Source organism: Salmo trutta, chromosome 32 (genome assembly GCF_901001165.1).
Source record: "Salmo trutta chromosome 32, fSalTru1.1, whole genome shotgun sequence".
NCBI lineage: Eukaryota > Metazoa > Chordata > Actinopteri > Salmoniformes > Salmonidae > Salmo > Salmo trutta.
Genome location: NC_042988.1, coordinates 4,498,563 through 4,520,208, shown reverse-complemented (window position 1 = coordinate 4,520,208; position 21,646 = coordinate 4,498,563). Strand labels below are relative to the sequence as shown.

The 21,646-nt window shown below is 41.8% G+C and overlaps 1 protein-coding gene across 1 annotated transcript; it reads right to left on the bottom strand.

Moving 5' to 3' along the window:
• Positions 1-7,325: 7,325 nt before the first annotated feature.
• Positions 7,326-9,384, bottom strand: LOC115170836 (ferritin, middle subunit-like). The gene is made up of 4 exons (XM_029727163.1): positions 9,058-9,384; positions 8,535-8,681; positions 8,172-8,297; positions 7,326-7,698 (listed from the first exon to the last, which is right to left on the bottom strand). Exons 1-4 carry the CDS (start codon positions 9,157-9,159, stop codon positions 7,543-7,545), a joined length of 531 nt encoding a protein of 176 aa, XP_029583023.1. The 5' UTR covers positions 9,160-9,384; the 3' UTR covers positions 7,326-7,542.
• Between the last annotated feature and the right edge of the window lie 12,262 nt (positions 9,385-21,646).

Genomic DNA, 21,646 nt, shown 5'->3' with positions numbered 1-21,646 from the left:
TAAAAGTATTGTGTTGGTCTACCTGGAACAGAGAGGCTAATTACTTTGGACTTTTCAGACCTTTTTACTCCAAAATGAATGAAAAAAATCATGCTGACACGATCTAAAATATAATTTTTCTAGAAATGAGCCCAACACCATATCGGTCCATATTATCAGGCAGGTGTGTTATTTAGCAATAAGCATGATAACCTGTAGCATGGGGTTGCCCATCTTCATTTACCCCAGTGAGCTAATCATTAGCTAGATCATGAACTCAAAACATTATCTTGTTGCTGGCAACATAGGCTATTGCTGACTTGACTGTCCCAAACTTTCCACTGGTACTCAGCCAAGGATGTACAAACACTGAATAATGTAGGCCTATCTGTTACAACAGAATTCTGTTACTGCCTACCATGCTATGTTGTTGTCTCTTTATGTAGTGTTGTGTTGTCTCTCTTGTCGTGATGTGTGTTTTGTCATATATTTTTATGTAATTTAGCCCCCGTCCCTTTTTCCTTTTGATAGGCCGTCATTGTAAATAAGAATTTGTTCTTAACTGACTTGCCTAGTCAAATGAAGGTTAAAAAATACAAATAAAATAAAATACATTTAGCCCTCTGGGGGCGATTACCATTTTCAATTGGTTGTTCAGCACAGTACCGTGTCCGTTGAATTCAATTCTGCCCATTGTTCCGTCTTACAGAACGAAACCATGAAGTTTATGCTAATACTCGGCAATATCATGGTGCGATTGACCAATAGAAGTTCACTATAGTTTCCAACATGTTCTGGATTGGCTGTTGATACCTAGCCTGCTGTCAGCTTGCTAACAACCACTTGGCAAGATAGAATGGCTGGACAATGCACTGGACAATGCTAGAATGGCTAAGCGATGCATTGATGTATACATATTGTCACAATCTTCTTCGTCAGATGATAAAGAAAAATCATTGTCGGACCAAAACGCAGCAGGGTTATGTGCACTCATCTTCTTTTATTGAATTGGCAAAGAAGGAAAAACCAAAATAAACACGTACCCAATACACACCGCTGAATAACAGGGCATTAAGGCTATACCTAGCACAACCTCCCACAAACTACCAACACAAACACATACCTATATATAGGACTCTCAATCAGAGGCAACTAGGAAACACATGCCTCCAATTGAGAGTCCAACACCCAATGACCTAAACAAAGAAATACTAATACTAGAATGAACATAGAAATACAAAACATATAACATAGCCCAAAACCCGGAAATAATAAATCAAATACCCTTCTAAACAACCAACCACCCCGAACCACATAAAACAAATACCCCCTGCCACGTCCTGACCCAAACTACAATACAAATAACCCCTATTACTGGTCAGGACGTGACACATATACCTCCTGTAACGCCTAAACCAAGCTGTTTCTAAAAACTCATGTTTTAAAATGGTGCAGTTCACATATTTTTAAGAGCAGAAATAAATGTAGTAATGGAAAGCTAGGATCTCCCTCTTAACAGTGGCCATGAAAGCTGCTTTCAAAGTGTGTTTCTCCCCGGATTGCATTAAGAAATGTTGTGAAATGACTGTGCACAAGGGCCTCAGGGAAATTTGTAGGATTTGGGATGTCAATTTGTATCCCTCCATTTAGTATGATACAGTGCATTTGGAAATAATTTAGACCCCTTGACTTTTTCCACATTTTGTTATGTTACAACCTTATTCTAAAATGGATACAATACATTTTTCCCCTCATAAATCTACACCTAATACGACATAATGACAAAGTGAAAACAGGTTTTCAGACATTTTTGCAAAACGAGAAATACCTTATTTACATAAGTATACAGACCCTTTGCCATGAGACTCGAAATTGAGCTCAGATGCATCCTGTTTCCATTGATAATCCTTGCGCTACTTCTACAACTTGATTGGAGTCCACCTATGGTACATTCAATTGATTGGACATGATTTGGAAAGGCACACACCTGTCTATATAAGGTCCCACAGTTGACAGTGCATGTCAGAGAAAACAAATGAGGTCCAAGGAATTGTTTGTAGAGCTCCGAGACAGGATTGTGTCGAGGCACACATCTGGGGAAGGGTACCAAAAAATGTCTGCAGCATTGAAGGTCCCCAAGAACACAGTGGCCTCCATCATTCAAAAATGGAAGAAGTTTGGAACCACTAAGCTCTTCCTAGAACTGGCCGCCCAGCCAAACTGAGCAATCGGAGAAGAAGGGCCTTGGTCCGGGAGGGGATCAAGAACCCGACGATCACTCTGACAGAGCTCTAGAGTTCCTCTGTGTAGATGGGGGAACCTTCCAGAAGGACAACCATCTCTGCAGCACTCCACCAATCAGGCCTTTATGGGAGAGTGGCCAGACGGAAGACACTCCTCAGTAAAAGGCACATGACAGCCCGCTTGTATTTTACCAAAAGGCATCTAAAGACTCTCAGACCATGAGAAATAAGATTCTCTGGTCTGATGAAACCAAGACTGAACTTTTTGGCCTGAATGCCAAGCGTGACGTCTGGAGAAACCTGGCACCATCCCTACAGTGAATCATGGTTATGGCAGCATCATGCTGTGGGGATGTTTTTCAGTGGCAGGGACTGGGAGACTAGTAAGGATCGAGGGAAAGATGAATGTAGAAAGGTACAGAGAGATTCTTGATGAAAACCTGCTCCAGAGCATTCAGGACCTCAGACTGGGGCGAAGGTTCACCTTCCAACAGGACAACAACTCTAAGCACACAGCCAAGACACGCAGGAGTAGCTTCGGGACAAGTCTCTGAATGTCCTTGAGTGGCCCAGCCAGAGCCCGGATATGAACCTGATCGAACATCTCTGGAGAGAACTAAAATAGCTGTGTAGCTCCCCATCCAACCTGACACAGCTTGAGAGGATCTGCAGAGAAGAATGTGACAAATACAGGTGTGCCAAGCTTGTAGTGTCATACCCAAGAACACGCCAGGCTGTAATCGCTGCCAAAGGTTCTTCAACAAAGTACTGAGTAAAGGGTCTGAATACTTATGTAAATGTGACATTGCCAGGGTTTTTTCTTAATAGAGATTTTCAAAAATGTCTGAAAACCTGTTTTTGCTGTGTCATAATGGGGTATTGTGTGTAGACTGATGACGGGGAGATTTTTTAAAATCGCTTTAGAATAAGGCTTTAACGTCACAAAATGTGGAAAAAGTCAAGGGGTCTGAATACTTTCTGAATGCACTGTATATGGCCATTAAGGCCAGATGGTTCTTCAAGATGTTTAGACGTTCATAGGTGACCAGCAGGGTCAAATAATAATCACAGTGGTTATAGAGGACGCAACAGGTCAGCACCTCAGGAGTAAAGGTCAGTTGGCTTCTCATAGCCCAGCATTCAGAGGTTGAGAGGTCGATGGAGACAGAGGAGAAACTAAACAGCAGGTCCCGGGATAAAGTAACATGTCCAGTGAACAGGTCAGGGTTCCACAGCTGCAGGCAAAACCAGGTGGACTAGGGAGTCTTCAGGCCAGGTAGTAATGATGCAATGGTCATAGGGCTCAGGCCCATCTCTGCAGCACTATAGATAGTAGATAAGATAAGACAGGAGAATTACACTAGCCCCCCTGCACATAGACTATTGCAGAATGCACAGAACCAATTAAAAGTTTGGACACACCTACTCATTCAAGGGATTTTATTTATTTTTACTATTTTTCACATTGTAGAATAATAGAGAAGACATCAAAACTATGAAATAACACATATGCAATCATGTAGTAACTAAAAAAAAGTGCTAAACAAATCAAAAATATTTTAGATTTTAGATTCTTCAAAGTAGCCACGCTTTGCCTTGATGACAACTTTGCATACTCTTGGCATTCTCTCAACCAGCTTCACCTGGAATGCTTTTCCAACAGTCTTGAAGGAGTTCCCACATATGCTGAGCACCTGTTGGCTGCTTTTCCTTCACTCTGCGGTCCAACTTATCCCAAACCATCTCATTTTGGTATTTGGTATTTTATTACGATGCCCATTAGCTGTTGCAAAAGCAGCAGCTACTCTTCCTGGGGTCCACAAAACATGAAACATAACATAACACAGAACATCAACAGACAAGAGCGGCTCAAAGACAAAACTACATAAAACAATTTTAAAGGCACACGTAGCCTACATATCAATGCATACACACAAACTATCTAGGTCAAATATGGGAGAGGCGTTGTGCCGTGAGGTGTTGCTTTATCTGTTTTTTTGGGTTGAGGTTGGGTGATTGTGGAGGCCAGGTCATCTGATGCAGCACTCCATCACTCTCCTTCTTGGTCAGTAGCCCTTACACAGCCTGGAGGTGTGTTGGGTATTTGTCCTGTTGAAAAACAAATGATAGTCCCACTAAGTGCAAACAAGATGGGATGGTGTATCGCTGCAGAATGCTGTGGTAGCCATGCTTGTTAACGGTGCCTTGAATTTAAAATTAATCACAGACAGTGTCACCAGCAAAGCACACCCACACCATCACACCTCCTCCTTGATGCTTCACAGTGGGAACCATACGTGAGGAGATCATCCGTTCACCTACTATGCGTCTCACAAAGATATGGCGGTTGGAACCAAAAGTCTCAAATTTGGACTCATCAGACCAAAGGACAGATTTCCAACGGCCTAATGTTCATTGCTCGTGTTTCTTGGCCCAAGCAAGTCTCTTCTTCTTATTGGTGTCCTTAAGTAGTGGTTTCTTTGCAGCAATTCAACCACGACTTGCCTCGTTAAATAAAGGTTAAATACATTATTAGCTTTTGACGTTATTGATCATAATCTGCTGCTGGAAAAAGCGTAAGTATTATGGCTTTACATCCCCTGCTATATTGTGGATCTAGAGTTACCTGTCTAACAGAACACAGAGGGTGTTCTTTAATGGAATCCACTCCAACATAATCTAGGTAGAGTCAGGCATTCCCCAGAGCAGCTGTTTAGGCCCCTTACTTTTTCTATCTTTACAAATGACCTGCCACTGGCGCGGAGTGAAGCCTGTGTGTCTATGTACGCTGATGACTCAACACTATACACATCAGCTACCACAGCAGGTGTAATCACTGCCAGTGGCGGTTCTACACCATTTCAACTGGGGCCAGTTGTATTGTTAGAGGGGACAGTTACATTAGACATTATTGTTGTCATATCGTTTTCTTCACTGCATTGCAGGCATTAGCAGGCAAAAGACCATGTTAATAATCATCATCCTTGCCACTTTCTAATAACAGATGTAAAAAAAGAACGATAGCAAAAATGAGTTATGTAAAAATCATTTCATTCTGCACATTTAGGGGGCAACTGTCTAGGCCCCTTACTTTTTCAATCTTTACTAATGACTTGCCGCTGGTGCTAAGTGAAGCCTGTGTGTCTATGTATGCTGATGACTCAACACTATACACATCAGCTACCACAGCAGGTGAAATCACTGCAACACTTAAGAGCTGCAGTCAGTTTCAGAATGAGTGGCAAGAAATAAGTTAGTCCTAAATACATGAATTTCAAAAACTAAAGGCATTGTATTTGGGACCTAAAATTAAAACACTAAACCTCAACTAAATCTTGTACTGAATAATGTGGAAATGTAAGAAGTTGAGGAGACTAAACTTATTGGAGTTACCCTGGATTGTAAACTGTCATGGTCAAAACATATTGATACAACAGTAACTAAGATGGGGATAGGTCTGTCCATGATAAAGCACTGCTCTGCCTTCTTAAAACTATCAACAAGGTAGGTCCTACAGGCCTTCGTTTTGTCACCTGGACTACTGTCCAGTCGTGTGGTCAGGTGCCACAAAGAGGGACTTAGGAAAATTACAATTGGCCCAGAACTGGGCAGCACGGCTCACCCTTAAATGTACACAGAGCTAACATTAATATGCATGTCAATCTCTCATGGCTCAAAGTAGAGATTTACTTAATCACTACTTGTATTTGTGAGAAGTATTGACATGCTGAATGCCCCGAGCTGTCGGTTTAAACTACTAGCACACAACTCAGACAGCAAATCATACCCCACAAGACATGCCACCAGGTCTCTTCATAGTCCCCAAATCCAGAACAGATTATGGAAGGTGCACAGTACTACATAGAGCCATGACATGGCTACTATTCCACATCAAGTAACTCATACAAGCAGTAAAATAAGATTTAAAAAAATAGATAAAAATACACCTTATGGGACAGCAGGGACCGTGAAGAGACACATAGGCACAGACACGATAACATAAGCACTATAGACACACACACATGGATTTTGCGTTGTCGATATGTGGTAGTAGAGTAGGCCTGAGGGCAAACCCTTAAGTGTTGTGAAATCTGTTTAGTAATGTAGTTAGTTTTATTGTATAGAACTGCCTTTATTTTGCTGGACCCCATGAAGAGTAACTGCTGCCTTGACAGCAGCTAATAGGGATCCATAACAAATGTTGGTCAATTAAGGATGTCATTTAGTCAGCTGCCATCCAGTGGCCTTTTTGGGTACTTCAGATCTCAAATCTCTGGCCCTCTGTTTTGCCTCATGTAAAATATACTTCAAAATAGAACGACAAAGCCACAAAACATTACCTTAAATATAAACCAACTTAGATACCATTACCTTTATCTTATAAAAATGAAAATTTTACCATGTCAAGTACTTTCCCCTTCAACTAGAAACCCATGCCCTATGGACACATGAAAAATAGCAATATTTTCAGTTAAAGTATGAGTTACCAAGTTAGATTCCCTGTTAATGACGAAGATTTCAGTAATTTTGGGTAATTACCAGTAGCTTTGCAACCATATGACAGCTCCAATAAGCCCCTCTATGGTGAACTAGAGGCTTGTAGAATCATTATTTTGAGAATTCAGCTCATAGTTTGCTGTAGGGGGCACTATTGGGCATTACCAGCTGAAACAAAATGAGTTAACATTACATTTCTTTCAGTAAGAGCCAAACTTCCCATCACCAGAGAAATACGCCATATGGATTTACCGAGCAGGAAGCAAGGGTTTGATTTAACTCTAGGCCGTCTAATGACGATCTTTTGAGATACAGAGTAAAGGTCCACATTGACTGTAGTTACCCATTTCACTTTTAGGGGTAGAGTTAACAGTTGGCCCTTATTTGACATGATGTCTTTAACATATCTTGTAATAGTGCCCTCTGTGGTCAGAGGTAATGTCGCTAAACCTCATGTTAAACTTCTATTGTTATGACCCTGTCACTAGTAGGTCTACAATTGTCAGTATTATCACTAGGAAATTGAGATACTCAGTAAGACGGAGCAAAGAACCCGAATAGACTATAACAACATCCATTACTACAAGTCAACACTTAGAAAAGAAAAACTAGTGATATTTTTTTATTGTTTTACAGTTTTACAAGATGCCTTGCCTCAAATACAGTAGTGTTGTCAACATAAACACCTCAATGTTACAGCTGTGTTGCACTGCACCAGTTCAACACTCTCCCCTCCCTATAAATGCAAAGCCAGTAGGATCTATCAGAGAAGCCAGGAGTCCTGGTCTGAGGCTGGAGGCCGTAGCCTGGGGATGGAAGTGGTTTAGCTCTGGTCTCCCAGGGTGTGCTTGTCAAACAGGTACTCTGCCATCTTGTTGTTGACAGCATCCATCTTGGTGAGGTTGGTGATGTGGTCACCCAGCTTCTTAATGGCCTCCACCTGCTCATTCAGGTAATGGGTCTTCAGGAAGTGACACAGCTAAAGACGGGAAACGGGTCAGACAAGAGAATAACTACAGACTATTGTAGATACAGTAACACACAAGAGCCTGGTGGTAATGGCATAAGTGCAGATAATGTGTTTCCAGCTTTTTAAACTAGACAAGTCAGTTAAGAACAAGTTCTTATTTACAATGAGATCCTAACATGGAACAGTGGGTTAACTGCCTTGTTCAGGGGCAAAACACATTTTTACCTTGTCAGCTCGGGGATTCGATCCAGCAACCTTTTGGTTACTGGCCCAACACTAACCACTAGACAACCTGCCGCCATTTATGCATTAGCTGCATTGTGTGTATAGTGTGCATCTGTGGACTATTGTGTGCATGTGAAGAAGCAGGTCACACAATCTTGTGTCATTAGTTAGAGCTACAACAACCTGCTCATCTCCTGGGACAGAACCTGTATTCTATGTGATATATACATGTGATGTGCAGATCCACCATAACTTACATGGGGGTCAACCTTGTCAGAGGCAATCTTGTGCAGGTCCAGCAGGGCCTGGTTCACATTCTTCTCCAGCTGCAGAGCACACTGCATGGCCTCCAGCCCATTGCCCCACTCATCACGTTCTGGCTTCTACACAGGACAGAGTGAACACAGAAGTGTTAGGGACTACTAGCAGACATTAAGGTTAGGATAAAGTGAACAGAGTTACACCCCTCACACTGTCAGTTCAGTGGTTAGAGGCAGTATGTTCAGGACTACTCCAGGTTCTCTAGATCAACTTAATGCTGTAGACACTCTCCTCCATGGAGTAAAGACATTTCTATCAGTCTACATTCTAAATGTGTTTTTAGATGCTCAGGGACTCACCTTGATGTCCTGGAGTAAAATGCGTCCACCTCTCTTGTTCTGGAAGGAGAGTAGCTTGTCGGCGTGCTCCCGCTCCTCGTCGCTGTTCTCCTTGAAGAAATGCGCGAAGCCAGGCAGAGCCACATCGTCACGGGAGAAATAGAAAGCCTGGGTGGATAAACATAAAACAGTGTTTAGAAGAAAGAACATGACAGCATTCTGTTCTTGTTGTGGCAACTAAACATGATGACAAAGGCATGAATCAGTCTAGTCTGTAGTCTACTTGGTAACCTGACAAGTAACCCGTCAAGGAGTTGTTACGCGCTCTGTCCAAGGTAGGATAGATTCCCAGCTTCATTTGAATGTTATATCTACCTGAAAGCTCTTAACAAAGTAAAACTCAAATATGAACTTCAGGGAGTTAGACTTCTTGGTTCTTTAATTGTCTAGGCGTGTAGAAAAGTCAGGTGAAAATGGCATTTAGACCCAGGAATAACAATACACAGGTAGATCAACTAAACGGTCATCTTGGGAGACTCCTTACCATTGAAGTGTAGGTGAAGGAGGCAAACATCTCCATGTTGATCATCCGGTTGATGGCAGCTTCGCAATCGTGGTGATAGTTCTGGCGGATCTGAGACTCCATCTTGGCAGATTTTCTTTTATATCAAAATGAAATATACAAAAATAAAGTTCCTTCGACTATTTTACTATTACAGTTAAAGTAAGTGTTACGTTATCAATCCGGAATGTTCTATAATGCGGGACGAAGGCAGAGGAGTTCCGTTCAATCACTGTTGAAGCAAGAACTTCTTCATGCGTCTTCTCAGACTTGTGAACTGGAAGGAGCCTTGTTCCCTCTATTTATTGTTCCGAACGGAACGCGTCAGTGAACTCCACCCTCACAGAGCGTAGCCAATCACCTTTAGAATTTCAACAGGAACTAGGCGGATCATTTGACGACGAGCCCACTGATACACCTCATGACCTAAAGCAATGATTATTTATTATATTAACAAGAGAGACGAGTGACCACTCTAACAATGGAAATACATGTGTTCAACGATTGAAGACAGGCCAGATTCTAACCAATGAGAGGGCAGGTACGCGTGTAAACAACACGCACAACTAAACGTCGTTTTTCTCAAAGTTGCCGGAATACAACGTGCATCAACATATAATATATGTGTCGGCGTTTGTAAAAGCTTAACCATTACGAAATTTCTATTCGATCTAAATCCTTTAGTAATTTGACACTCTGTTATTTACCTCCACACATAAATGGCCTTATCTCACGCGGACAGATTTTGGGCGGAGTAAATGCTCTCGCCTTGACCTCTTCATCTCGGTCTGTTATTTTTTTTAAACTTGTTGTTACGGTCACGACCGGGTCAATCATGTGACCAGCCGCACAAAGTTATAAACAGTAAGTAATACTGTAAATGGTTAACCATTACATAACTCTTTCAATTGAAGTTCTGGAGGGTGACACAGTGTTTTTAGTCTGTACTCTTTCCCCCTCCCCCTCTCTCCCTATTGCTCCCTCCCACTATTATTACCAGGGGCGCAACTTTGGTTTTAGATGTGGGGGGACATATATATTTATATTTTTTGAACCTCCTGAGACGGGCCGCAGTCCGGAACCTCCTGAGACGGGCTGCAGTCCGGAACCTCCAGCGACGGCCCGCTTTCCGGACCCTCCAGCGACGGCCCGCAATCCAGAGTCTTCAGCGGCGGCCCGCAGTCCAGAACCTCCAGCGGCGGTACATCATGGGCGAGAAACATATTGTTTTTCTTAAAATCAATTATAGTAGTAGCAAGCTATCAAAGTTGACCTCCGGTCCTCAAATGCTCTTCCAAATCAATTTTCATGTACAGTCGTGGCCAAAAGTTTTGAGAATGACACAAATATTAATTTTCACAAAGTCTGCTGCCTCAGATTGTATGATAGCAATTTGCATATACTGTACTCCAGAATGTTATGAAGAGTGATCAGATGAATTGCAATTCATTGCAAAGTCCCTCTTTGCCATGCAAATGAACTGAATCCCAAATAAACATTTCCACTGCATTTCAGCCCTGCCACAAAAGAACCAGCTGACATCATGTCAGTGATTCTCTCATTAACACAGATATGAATGTTGACGAGGACAAGGCTCGAGATCACTCTGTCATGCTGATTGAGTTCGAATAACAGACTGGAAGCTTCGAAATGAGGGTGGTGCTTGGAATTATTGTTCTTCCTCTGTCAACCATGGTTACCTGCAAGGAAACACGTGCCGTCATCATTGCTTTGCACAAAAAGGGCTTCACAGGCAAGGATATTGCTGCCAGTAAGATTGCACCTAAATCAACCATTTATTGGATCATCAAGAACTTCAAGGAGAGCGGTTCAATTGTTATGAAGAAGGCTTCGGGGCGCCCAAGAAAGTCAAGCGCCAGGACCATCTCCTAAAGTTGATTCAGCTGCGGGATCTGGGCACCACCAGTACAGATCTTGCTCAAGAATGACAGCAGGCAGGTGTGAGTGCATCTGCACGCACAGTGAGGCGAAGACTTTTGGAGGATGGCCTGGTGTCAAGAAGGGCAGCAAAGAAGCCACTTCTCTCCAATAAAAACATCAGGGACAGACTGATATTCTGCAAAAGGTACAGGGATTGGATTGCTGAGGACTGGGGTAAAGTCATTTTCTCTGATGAATCCCCTTTCCGATTGTTTGGGGCATCTGGAGAAAAGCTTGTCCGAGAAGACAAGGTGAACGCTACCATCAGTCCCGTGTCATTCCAACAGTAAGGCATCCTGAGACCATTCATGTGTGGGGTTGCTTCTCAGCCAAGTGAGTGGGCTCACTCACAATTTTGTCGAAGAACTCAGCCATGAATATAGAATGGTACCAACACATCCTCCGAGAGCAACTTCTCCCAACCATCCAGGAACAGTTTGGTGACGAACAATGCCTTTTCCAGCATGATGGAGTACCTTGCCATAAGGCAAAAGTGATAACTAAGTGGCTCAGGGAACAAAACATGAATATTGTGGGTCCATGGCCAGGAAACTCCCCAGACCTTAATCCCATTGAGAACTTGTGGTCAATCCTCAAGAGGCGGGTGGACAAACAAAAACCCACAAACTCCAAGCATTGATTATGCAAGATTGGGCTGCCATCAGTCAGGATGTGGCCCAGAAGTTAATTGACAGCATGCCAGGGCAGATTACAGAGGTCTTGAAAAAGAAGGGTTAACACTGCAAATATTGACTCTTTGCATCAACTTCATGTAATTGTCAATAAAAGCCTTTGACACTTATGAAATGCTTGTAATTATACTTCAGTATTCCATAGTAACATCTGACAAAAATATCTAAAGACACTGAAGCAGCAAACTTGGTGGAAATTAATATTTGTGTCATTCTCAAAACTTTTGGCCATGACTGTAGACTTGATTGTGTGTTTTGGATCATTGTCTTGCTGCATGACCTAGCTGCGCTTCAGCTTCAGCTCACAGACGGATGGCCTGACATTCTGCTGTAGAATTCTCTGATACAGAGCAGATTTCATGGTTCCTTCTGTTAAGGCAAATCATCAAGGTCCTGAGGAAGCAAAGCATCACCAAACCATCACACTACCACTACCATGCTTGACCGTTGGTATGAGGTTCTTACTGTGGAATGCAGTGCTCGGTTTTCGCCAGACATAATGGGACCCATCCGTTGTAAAGGAATTCATGTCCAGTCCTAATAGGTTGAAAATTCTATTATGAATAAAAGTATTGTGTTGTTACCTGGAAACAGAGAGGCTAATTACTTTGGACTTTTCAGACTGATTTTATTACTCCAAAATGAATGAAAATAAAATCATGCTGACACGATCTAAAATATAATTTTTCTAGAAATGAGCCCAACACCATATCGGTCCATATTATCAGGCAGGTGTGTTATTTAGCAATAAGCATGATAACCTGTAGCATGGGGTTGCCCATCTTCATTTACCCCAGTGAGCTAATCATTAGCTAGATCATGAACTCAAAACATTATCTTGTTGCTGGCAACATAGGCTATTGCTGACTTGACTGTCCCAAACTTTCCACTGGTACTCAGCCAAGGATGTACAAACACTGAATAATGTAGGCCTATCTGTTACAACAGAATTCTGTTACTGCCTACCATGCTATGTTGTTGTCTCTTTATGTAGTGTTGTGTTGTCTCTCTTGTTCGTGATGTGTGTTTTGTCATATATTTTTATGTAATTTAGCCCCTGTCCCTTTTTCCTTTTGATAGGCCGTCATTGTAAATAAGAATTTGTTCTTAACTGACTTGCCTAGTCAAATAACGGTTAATTAAAAAATACAAATAAAATAAAATACATTTAGCCCTCTGGGGGCGATTACCATTTTCAATTGGTTGTTCAGCACAGTACCGTGTCCGTTGAATTCAATGCTGCCCATTGTACCGTCTTACAGAACGAAACCATGAAGTTTATGCTAATACTCGGCAATATCATGGCGCGATTGACCAATAGAAGTTCACTATAGTTTCCAACATGTTCTGGATTGGCTGTTGATACCTAGCCTACTGTCAGCTTGCTAACAACCACTTGGCAAGCCACTCTGGACGATGCTAGAATGGCTAAGCGTTGCATTGCTGTATACATATACCTCCTGTAATGCCTAAACCAAGCTGTTTCTAAAAACTCATGTTTTAAAATGGTGCAGTTCACATATTTTTAAGAGCAGAAATAAATGTAGTAGTAATGGAAAGTTAGGATCTCCCTCTTAACAGTGGCCATGAAAGCTGCTTTCAAAGTGTGTTTCTCCCCGGATTGCATTAAGAAATGTTGTGAAATGACTGCACAAGGGCCTCAGGGGAAATTTGTAGGATTTGGGATGTCAATTTGTATCCCTCCATTTGGTATGATACAGTGCATTTGGAAATAATTTAGACCCTTTGACTTTTTCCACATTTTGTTATGTTACAACCTTATTCTAAAATGGATACAATACATTTTTCCCCTCATAAATCTACACCTAATACGACATAATGACAAAGTGAAAACAAGTTTTCAGACATTTTTGCAAAAACGAGAAATATCTTATTTACATAAATATACAGACCCTTTGCAATGAGACTCGTAATTGAGCTCCTGTTTACATTGATATATGGATAAGACGGGAGAATTACACCAGCCCTCCTGCACATAGACCATTGCAGAATGCACAGCACCAATCAAAAGTTTGGACACACCTACTCATTCAAGGGATTTTCTTTATTGTTTACTATTTTTCACACTGTAGAATAATAGAGAAGACATCAAAACTATGAAATAACACATATGGAATCATGTAGTAACTAAAAAAATGTGCTAAACAAATCAAAATATATTTTAGATTTTAGATTCTTCAAAGTAGCCATGCTTTGCCTTGATGACATCTTTGCACACTCTTGGCATTCTCTCAACCAGCTTCACCTGGAATGCTTTTCCAACAGTCTTGAAGGAGTTCCCACATATGCTGAGCACCTGTTGGCTGCTTTTCCTTCATTCTGCGGTCCAACTCATCCCAAACCATCTCATTTTGGAATTTGGTATTTTATTACGATGCCCATTAGCTGTTGCAAAAGCAGCAGCTACTCTTCCTGGGGTCCACACACAGAACATCAACAGACAAGAGCGGCTCATACATTTTTTTTAAAGGCACACGTAGCCTACATATCAATGCATACACACAAACTATCTAGGTCAAATATGGGAGAGGCGTTGTGCCGTGAGGTGTTGCTTTATCTGTTTTTTGGGTTGAGGTTGGGTGATTGTGGAGGCCAGGTCATCTGATGCAGCACTCCATCACTCTCCTTCTTGGTCAGTAGCCCTTACACAGCCTGGAGGTGTGTTGGGTCATTGTCCTGTTGAAAAACAAATGATAGTCCCACTAAGTGCAAACAAGATGGGATGGTGTATCGCTGCAGAATGCTGTGGTAGCCATGCTGGTTAACGGTGCCTTGAATTTAAAATTAATCACAGACAGTGTCACCAGCAAAGCACCCCCTCACCATCGCACCTACTCCTTGATGCTTCACTGTGGGAACCATACGTGAGGAGATCATCCGTTCACCTACTATGCATCTCACAAAGATATGGCGGTTGGAACCAAAAGTCTCAAATTTGGACTCATCAGACAAAAGGACAGATTTCCAACGGCCTAATGTTCATTGCTCGTGTTTCTTGGCCTAGGCAAGTCTCTTCTTCTTATTGGTGTCCTTGATTAGTGGTTTCTTTGCAGCAATTTAACCATGAACGTCTGATTCACTCATTCTCCTCTGAACAGTTGATGTTGAGATGTGTCTGTTACTTGAACTCTGTGAAGCATTTATTTGGGCTGCAATCTGAGGTGCAGTTAATTGCCTATTTCTGAGGCTGGTAACTCTAATGAACTTATCTTCTGCAGCAGAGGTAACTCTGGGTCTTCCTTTCCTGTGGTGGTCCTCATGAGAGCCAGTTTCATCATAGCACTTGATGGTTTTTGTGACTGCACTTGATGAAACTTTCAAAGTTCTTGAAATTTTCCGGATTGACTGAACTTCATGTCTTAAAGTAATGACGGACTGTTGTTTCTCATTGCTTCTTTGGACTGTTCTTGCCATAATATGGACTTGGTCTTTTACCACATAGGGCTATGTCCTGTTTACCACCCCTACCTTAATGCTCAAATGCATTAAGAAGGAAAGAAAGAGAAGGCACACCTGTTATTTGAAATGCATTCCAGGTGACTACCTCATGAAGCTAGTTGAGAGAATACCAAGAGTGTGCAAAGCTCTCATCAAGGCATCTCAAAAATAAAATATATTTTGATTTGTTTAACACTTTTTTGGTTACTACATGTTTCCATATGTGTTATTTCATAGTTTTGATGTCTTCACTATTATTCTACAATGTAAAATAAAGAAAAACCCTTGAATGAGTAGCTGTGTCCAAACTTTTGACTGGTACTATTTTCTGGAGACTGAGACAGGGGTGGTCGGGGGTAATTTCCTCACTAACAATCACCTCTTTCAGTTGTCGGGTGTTGAGAGCCGCCATGTTCCCACAGATTAATTGTGAATGGACAGAATATGCCAGCTGCTGGAGCGAAATAGACCTGCTATTGTTCCTTGTTAGACAGTGAACGTCCCACACCTGAATGTGATGTTGAAAATTATTTGAAAATAAGTCTGTTAATTCACAGATATTTTCCAAAATAAAGCCATGTTTCAATGCATGTCACCGGAAACGGAAGTGAGACACCTAGCTGCCCTGGTTCTTTCTATGTGTTAATAGTAGAGGTGTCATAATACCTATAAAACCTAGCCGTCAAACAGGGTGATGGTTCCAATCATTTTTCCACCATTCATTTTTCCCATAGAGGATTTTAGAAACACTTAAAATAAGGGCTGTGTTTCGTGTTGGCTTACCTTGGCGTGAGGTTTTGATAACCATGTAAATCTCTCTCGGACGAGGTGACTTTTATCAATAGACTCACTGAATAAATGTGTTTGGCACAGGATAACGATGAAACGATCTCTTGCTGCTATCCAAAGCCAAGGGATACTGAAGTTCCTGAAAAGGTTAGTCCAGTAATGTTTGTTGGCATATAATTTTATTTCCAATTCTGGTGGTTATTTACAAATGTTTGTGGTGCAAATTTCACTGTCTTTAAAATTAAAAAGCTAAAAAACACATTTGTCCAACCATAACACATGGATGGCTAATGCAGAAAGAATGAATTGATGGATTCTAGCTAACACAACCAGAACTTTCACATATACAGAGACAGGCAGCTATCATGGCATCAGTCTTTTTCGACTAGCTAGTGCAAAGTGACACCTACTGATATGAACTGGTAATGCATCTTTGGTTAGAATAGTGCAATAGAATGAATGACATTCAATAAAATCTACTTCATGAAAAGGGGATATTATTTTCAATGAAAATGTTGAATGAAGTTGATTTAATGATTGAATAATTGGATTTGACAGGAAATCAGTTCCTATAGTGAGCCCTAGTAAACAAACCTCTGGTGGACCAGATGGAGACCAGGACAACAATAGGTTAGTGCTTTTATGACTTGAGCATTTAAAAAAAAGTGATTACAACGTGTACTGTCTTCATTGTAACTCTGCCTTTCATAAATCTCCTAGAATGAATAATTGTAGAAGAGCACTATAATCAGATGAACAAATAATAGGTATTATGTCATAACATTTAAACCTGTCTGTCCTTTGCTTAACATTGTGCATAGAGGGAAATATATATTTAAAGACATTGTAACTTTTCTTTGCATAACGCTCATCCCTGCTATAGAAGTTAATTAAACACAAGAGTATGCTGAAGTTGTTGTCTCTGGCTCTTTTGGTGTCAGATTCAGAATGAGTAACAGCAAGGTTTGTAGTAGTTTGAAAGAGTTTGATCCACCTTAGGCCAGGAGTGTTTCCAATCCACATAACCTGACAAGAAAACCCTCAGTCCTTTAGTCATACCACAGATGAAAAGGGAAGCTATCGAAAACAATAATATTTTGTCATGGCCTACGAATAGGACCCAGAGTTAAACCTGACCAGGTCATGAGATCAGGAAACACTCTAGGCCCCAGAAAAGACACTTACACATTTTGCCACACCACCTTGGGACCCTGTGGTGCCACCTCTGGCTAATGACGTGCAGTTCAAGAACGATTAATTATTTTGGAGCAACTTTTTACTGACTCAAGAGTCATGAACTCGTGATTAGTTTTTTTCTGAGTGACTCATTTTAGTTGTTAGTTTGACCTACTGGCCGCAATGAATTATACAGCAAGATTAATATGCAATCCTTTGGTGATGTGCTCCGACCAACAACTGTCTGTCATATGGTCGTAGGCAAAATAGATCATGCTGCAGGCAGCATAGAGAAGAAATATATATTGAATGCAATTAATTGATTATTGAATGTTATGATGGACACAGCTTTGTAGAAGCAAAACATAAACAACTTCTGCTCAACAAATTCGAGAACGAATCATTTGGCGTGCTGCAGTTCAAACAATATTGTGCTTATCACCTTCACTTCAGTAAAGCAATGTGTTCTGCCAAGAGTTGTTCACAATCTAGTCCGGTTGAAGCCAAACAAGGCCTCGTTTCATATGTACCAAGAAATAATGGTATTTGTATGCCTAGCAATCAATAAGTGTACATGGTGTCACGTCCTGACCAGTAAAGGGGTCATTTTGGTATTGTAGTTTGGTCAGGACGTGGCAGGGGTGTGTTTACTGAAGTCTTATCTCTTCAGTAGGTCCTATGATTAAGTATAGTCTGGCCCAGGAGTGTGAAGGTGAACGGAAAGGCTGGAGCAACGAACTGCCCTTGCTGTCTCTGCCTTGCCGGTTCCCCTCTTTCCACTGGGATTCTCTGCCTCTAACCCTATTACAGTGGCTGAGTCACTGACTTACTGGTGTTCTTCCATGCCGTCCATGGGAGGGGTGCGTCACTTGAGTGGGTTGAGAGTCACTGACGTGGTCTTCCTGTCTGGGTTGGCGCCCCCCCCCCCTTGGGTTGTGCCATGGCGGAGATTTTTGTGGGCTATACTCGGCCTTGTCTTCGGACGGTAAGTTGGTGGTTGTAGACATCCCTCTAGTGGTGTGGGGGCTGTGCTTTGGCAAAGTGGGTGGGGTTATATCCTGCCTGTTTGGCCCTGTCCGGGGGTATCATCGGATGGGGTCACAGTGTCTTCTGATCCCTCCTGTCTCAGCCTCCAGTATTCATGCTGCAGTAGTTTATGTGTCGGGGGGCTATGGTCAGTCTGTTACATCTGGAGTATTCTCTTGTCTTATCCGGTGTCCTGTGTGAATTTAAATATGCTCTCTCTAATTCTCTCTTTCTCTCTTTCTTTCTTTCTCTCAGAGGACCTGAGCCCTAGGACCATGCCTCGGGACTACCTGGCATGATGACTCCTTGCTGTCCCCAGTCCACCTGGCCATGCTGCTGCTCCAGTTTCAACTGTTCTGCCTGTGGCTACGGAACCCTGACCTGTTCACCGGACGTGCTTGTTGCACCCTCGACAACTACTATGATTATTATTATTTGACCATGCTGGTCATTTATGAACATTTTAACATCTTGACCATGTTCTGTTATAATATCCACCCGGCACAGCCAGAAGAGGACTGGCCACCCCTGATAGCCTGGTTCCTCTCTAGGTTTCTTCCTAGGTTTTTGGCCTTTCTAGGGAGTTTTTCCTAGGGAGTTTTTCCTAGCCACTGTGCTTCTTTCACATGCATTGCTTGCTGTTTGGGGTTTTAGGCTGGGTTTCTGTACAGCACTTTGAGATTTCAGCTGATATACAAAGGGCTATATAAATACATTTGATTTGATTTGATTTGTTTGTTTTGTGTGTTTCGGTGTTTTGATGTATGTTCTATATTTTATATTTCTATGTTCCTATCTATGTTTTGTATTTCTGTGTTTTGGCCTGGTATGGCTCTCAATCAGGGACAGCTGTAATTCGTTGTCGCTGATTGGGAGCCATACTTAGGTAGCCCTTTTTCCACCTGTCTGTGTGGGAAGTTGTCTTTGCGTTGCTTGTGTTTGCACGCATAGCTTTTTGTTCGTTGTATTGTTTCTTGTTTTGCTGGTTCACGCTTAAAATAAAGAAAGATGAACCCAACCCACGCTGCACCTTGGTCTCACTCTAACGACGGACATTACAGAACTTCCCACCACCAACAGATGAAGCAGCGTGGAAGGGAGCAGCACCAGGAGTGGAGCAAGCACCGTGCTCGGGAGGTGATAGCATCCTGGTCGCTGGAGGTATTAGAGGCAAGAATAGACTGAACTTGGGAACAGCTATTGGACCATTGCAACAGCCTGCCGGGGAAGCAGGTGGAGGTGAAGAGGCAGCCCCAAAGGGGCACACGGGGAGATTGGCGGAGTCAGGCGTTAGACCTGAGCCAACTCCCCGTGCTTACCGGAAGCGGCGTGGTACTGGTCAGGCACCGTGTTATGCGGTAGAGTGCACGGTGTTTCCAGTGCGCGCTCATAGCCCGGTGCGCTACATCCCAGCCCCCCGCAAGTGCCGTGCTAGAGTGGGCATCCAGCCAGGTAGGAGTATGCCTGTGCAGCACCAGATGCTGCACTTGACACATTTATGAAATTACTTATTCCAGTTATTAATAAGCATGCAGCCATTAAGAAAATGACTGCCAAAAAAATCGTTAAATCCCCATGGATTGATGAGGAATTGGAAAATGGTAGGGTTGAGAAGGATGAGGCAAAAGGAATGGCAAATAAGCCTGGCTGCACAGCTGACAGGCAAACGTACTGTACAGTAAATTGAGAACTCGTGACTAAAGTGAACAAAAAGAAGGAGAAACTGTACTAGGAAACAAAGATAAATTATATGAAGAATGATAGTAAAAATGCTTTGGAACACCTTAAATGAAATGTTGGGCAAAAAGGCAAACTCGGCTCCATCATTCATTGAATCAGATGGCTCACTGACATTGCCAACTACTTTAATTATTTTTTCATTGGCAAGATTAGCAAACTATGGTATGATATGCCAACAACAAATTCTGAATTTACACATACATGCTTAACTGACCGAATTATTTTTAAAAAGCATTGTTATTTTGGTCTATCATCAATGACAAGCCACCTGGGCCTGACCACTTGGATGGAAAATTACTGAGGCTGATAGAGGACGAACAATATTGCAACTCCTATTTGCCCTCTCTTCAACCTAAGCCTAAAAATACAGAAACATAAAATAAAACACTTCACTTCAGCTTTTGACATTATTGATCATAATCTGCTGCTGGAAAAAAATGTAAGTGTTATGGCTTTAAATCCCCTGCTATATTGAGGATCTAGAGTTACCTGTCTAACAGAACACAGAGGGTGTTCTTTAATGGAAGCCTCCAACATAATCTAGGTAGAGACAGGCATTCCCCAGAGCAGCTGTCTAGGGCCCTTACTTTTTCGATCTTTACTAATGACTTGCCACTGGTGCTGAGTGAAGCCTGTGTGTCTATGTATGTTGATGAATTAAAACACTAAACCTAAACCTCACTAAATCTTGTAATGAATAATGTGGAAATGTAACAAGTTGAGACTAAACTTCTGTCATGGTCAAAACATATTGATACGACAGTAGCTAAGATGGGGAGAGGTCTGTCCATGATAAAGCACTGCTCTGCCTTCTTAACAACGCTATCAACAAGGTAGGTTCTACAGGCCCTTGTTTTGTCACACCTGGACTACTGTCCAATTGTGTGGTCAGGTGCCACAAAAAAGGACTTAAGAAAATTACAATTGGCCCAGAACTGGGCAGCACGGCTCACCCTTAAATGTACACAGAGAGCTAACATTAATATTATGCATGTCAATCTCTCGTGTCTCAAAGTAGAGAGATTGACTTCATCACTACTTGTTTTTGTGAGAAGTATTGACATGTTGAATGCACCGAACTGTCAGTTTAAACTACTAGCACACAACTCAGACACCAGTGCATACCCCAAGGTCTCTTTTACAGTCCAAACGTACAGAACAGATTATGGGAGGTGCATATTACTACATAGAGCCATGACATGGCTCCTATTCCACATCAAGTAACTCATGCAAGCAGTAAAATCAGATTTAAAAAAATAGATAAAAATGCAATTTATGGGACAGCGGGGACTGAGAAGAGACACATAGGCACAGACACGATAACATATGCACCATAGACACACACATGGATTTTGTGTTGTCGATATGTGGTAGTAGAATAGTGGCCTGAGAGAAAACCCTTAATGTGTTGTGAAATCTGTTTAGTAATGTAATGTTAGTTTTATTGTATAGAACTGCCTTTATTTTGCTGGACCCCATGAAGAGTAACTGCTGCCTTGACAGCAGCCAATAGGGATCCATAACAAATACAAATGTTGGTCAATTAAGGAATATACAATTTAATCAGATGCCATCTAGTGGCCTTTTTGTGAATGTCAGGTTATCACAAATCTCTGGCCCTCTGTGTGGCCTTACCACAGGTAAAATATATTTTGTAATTGAATGACAAAGCTGCAAAACATTACCCTAAATATAAACCAACTCAGTGAACACCATAAACATATTTTATTTAAATGTAATCAATTACT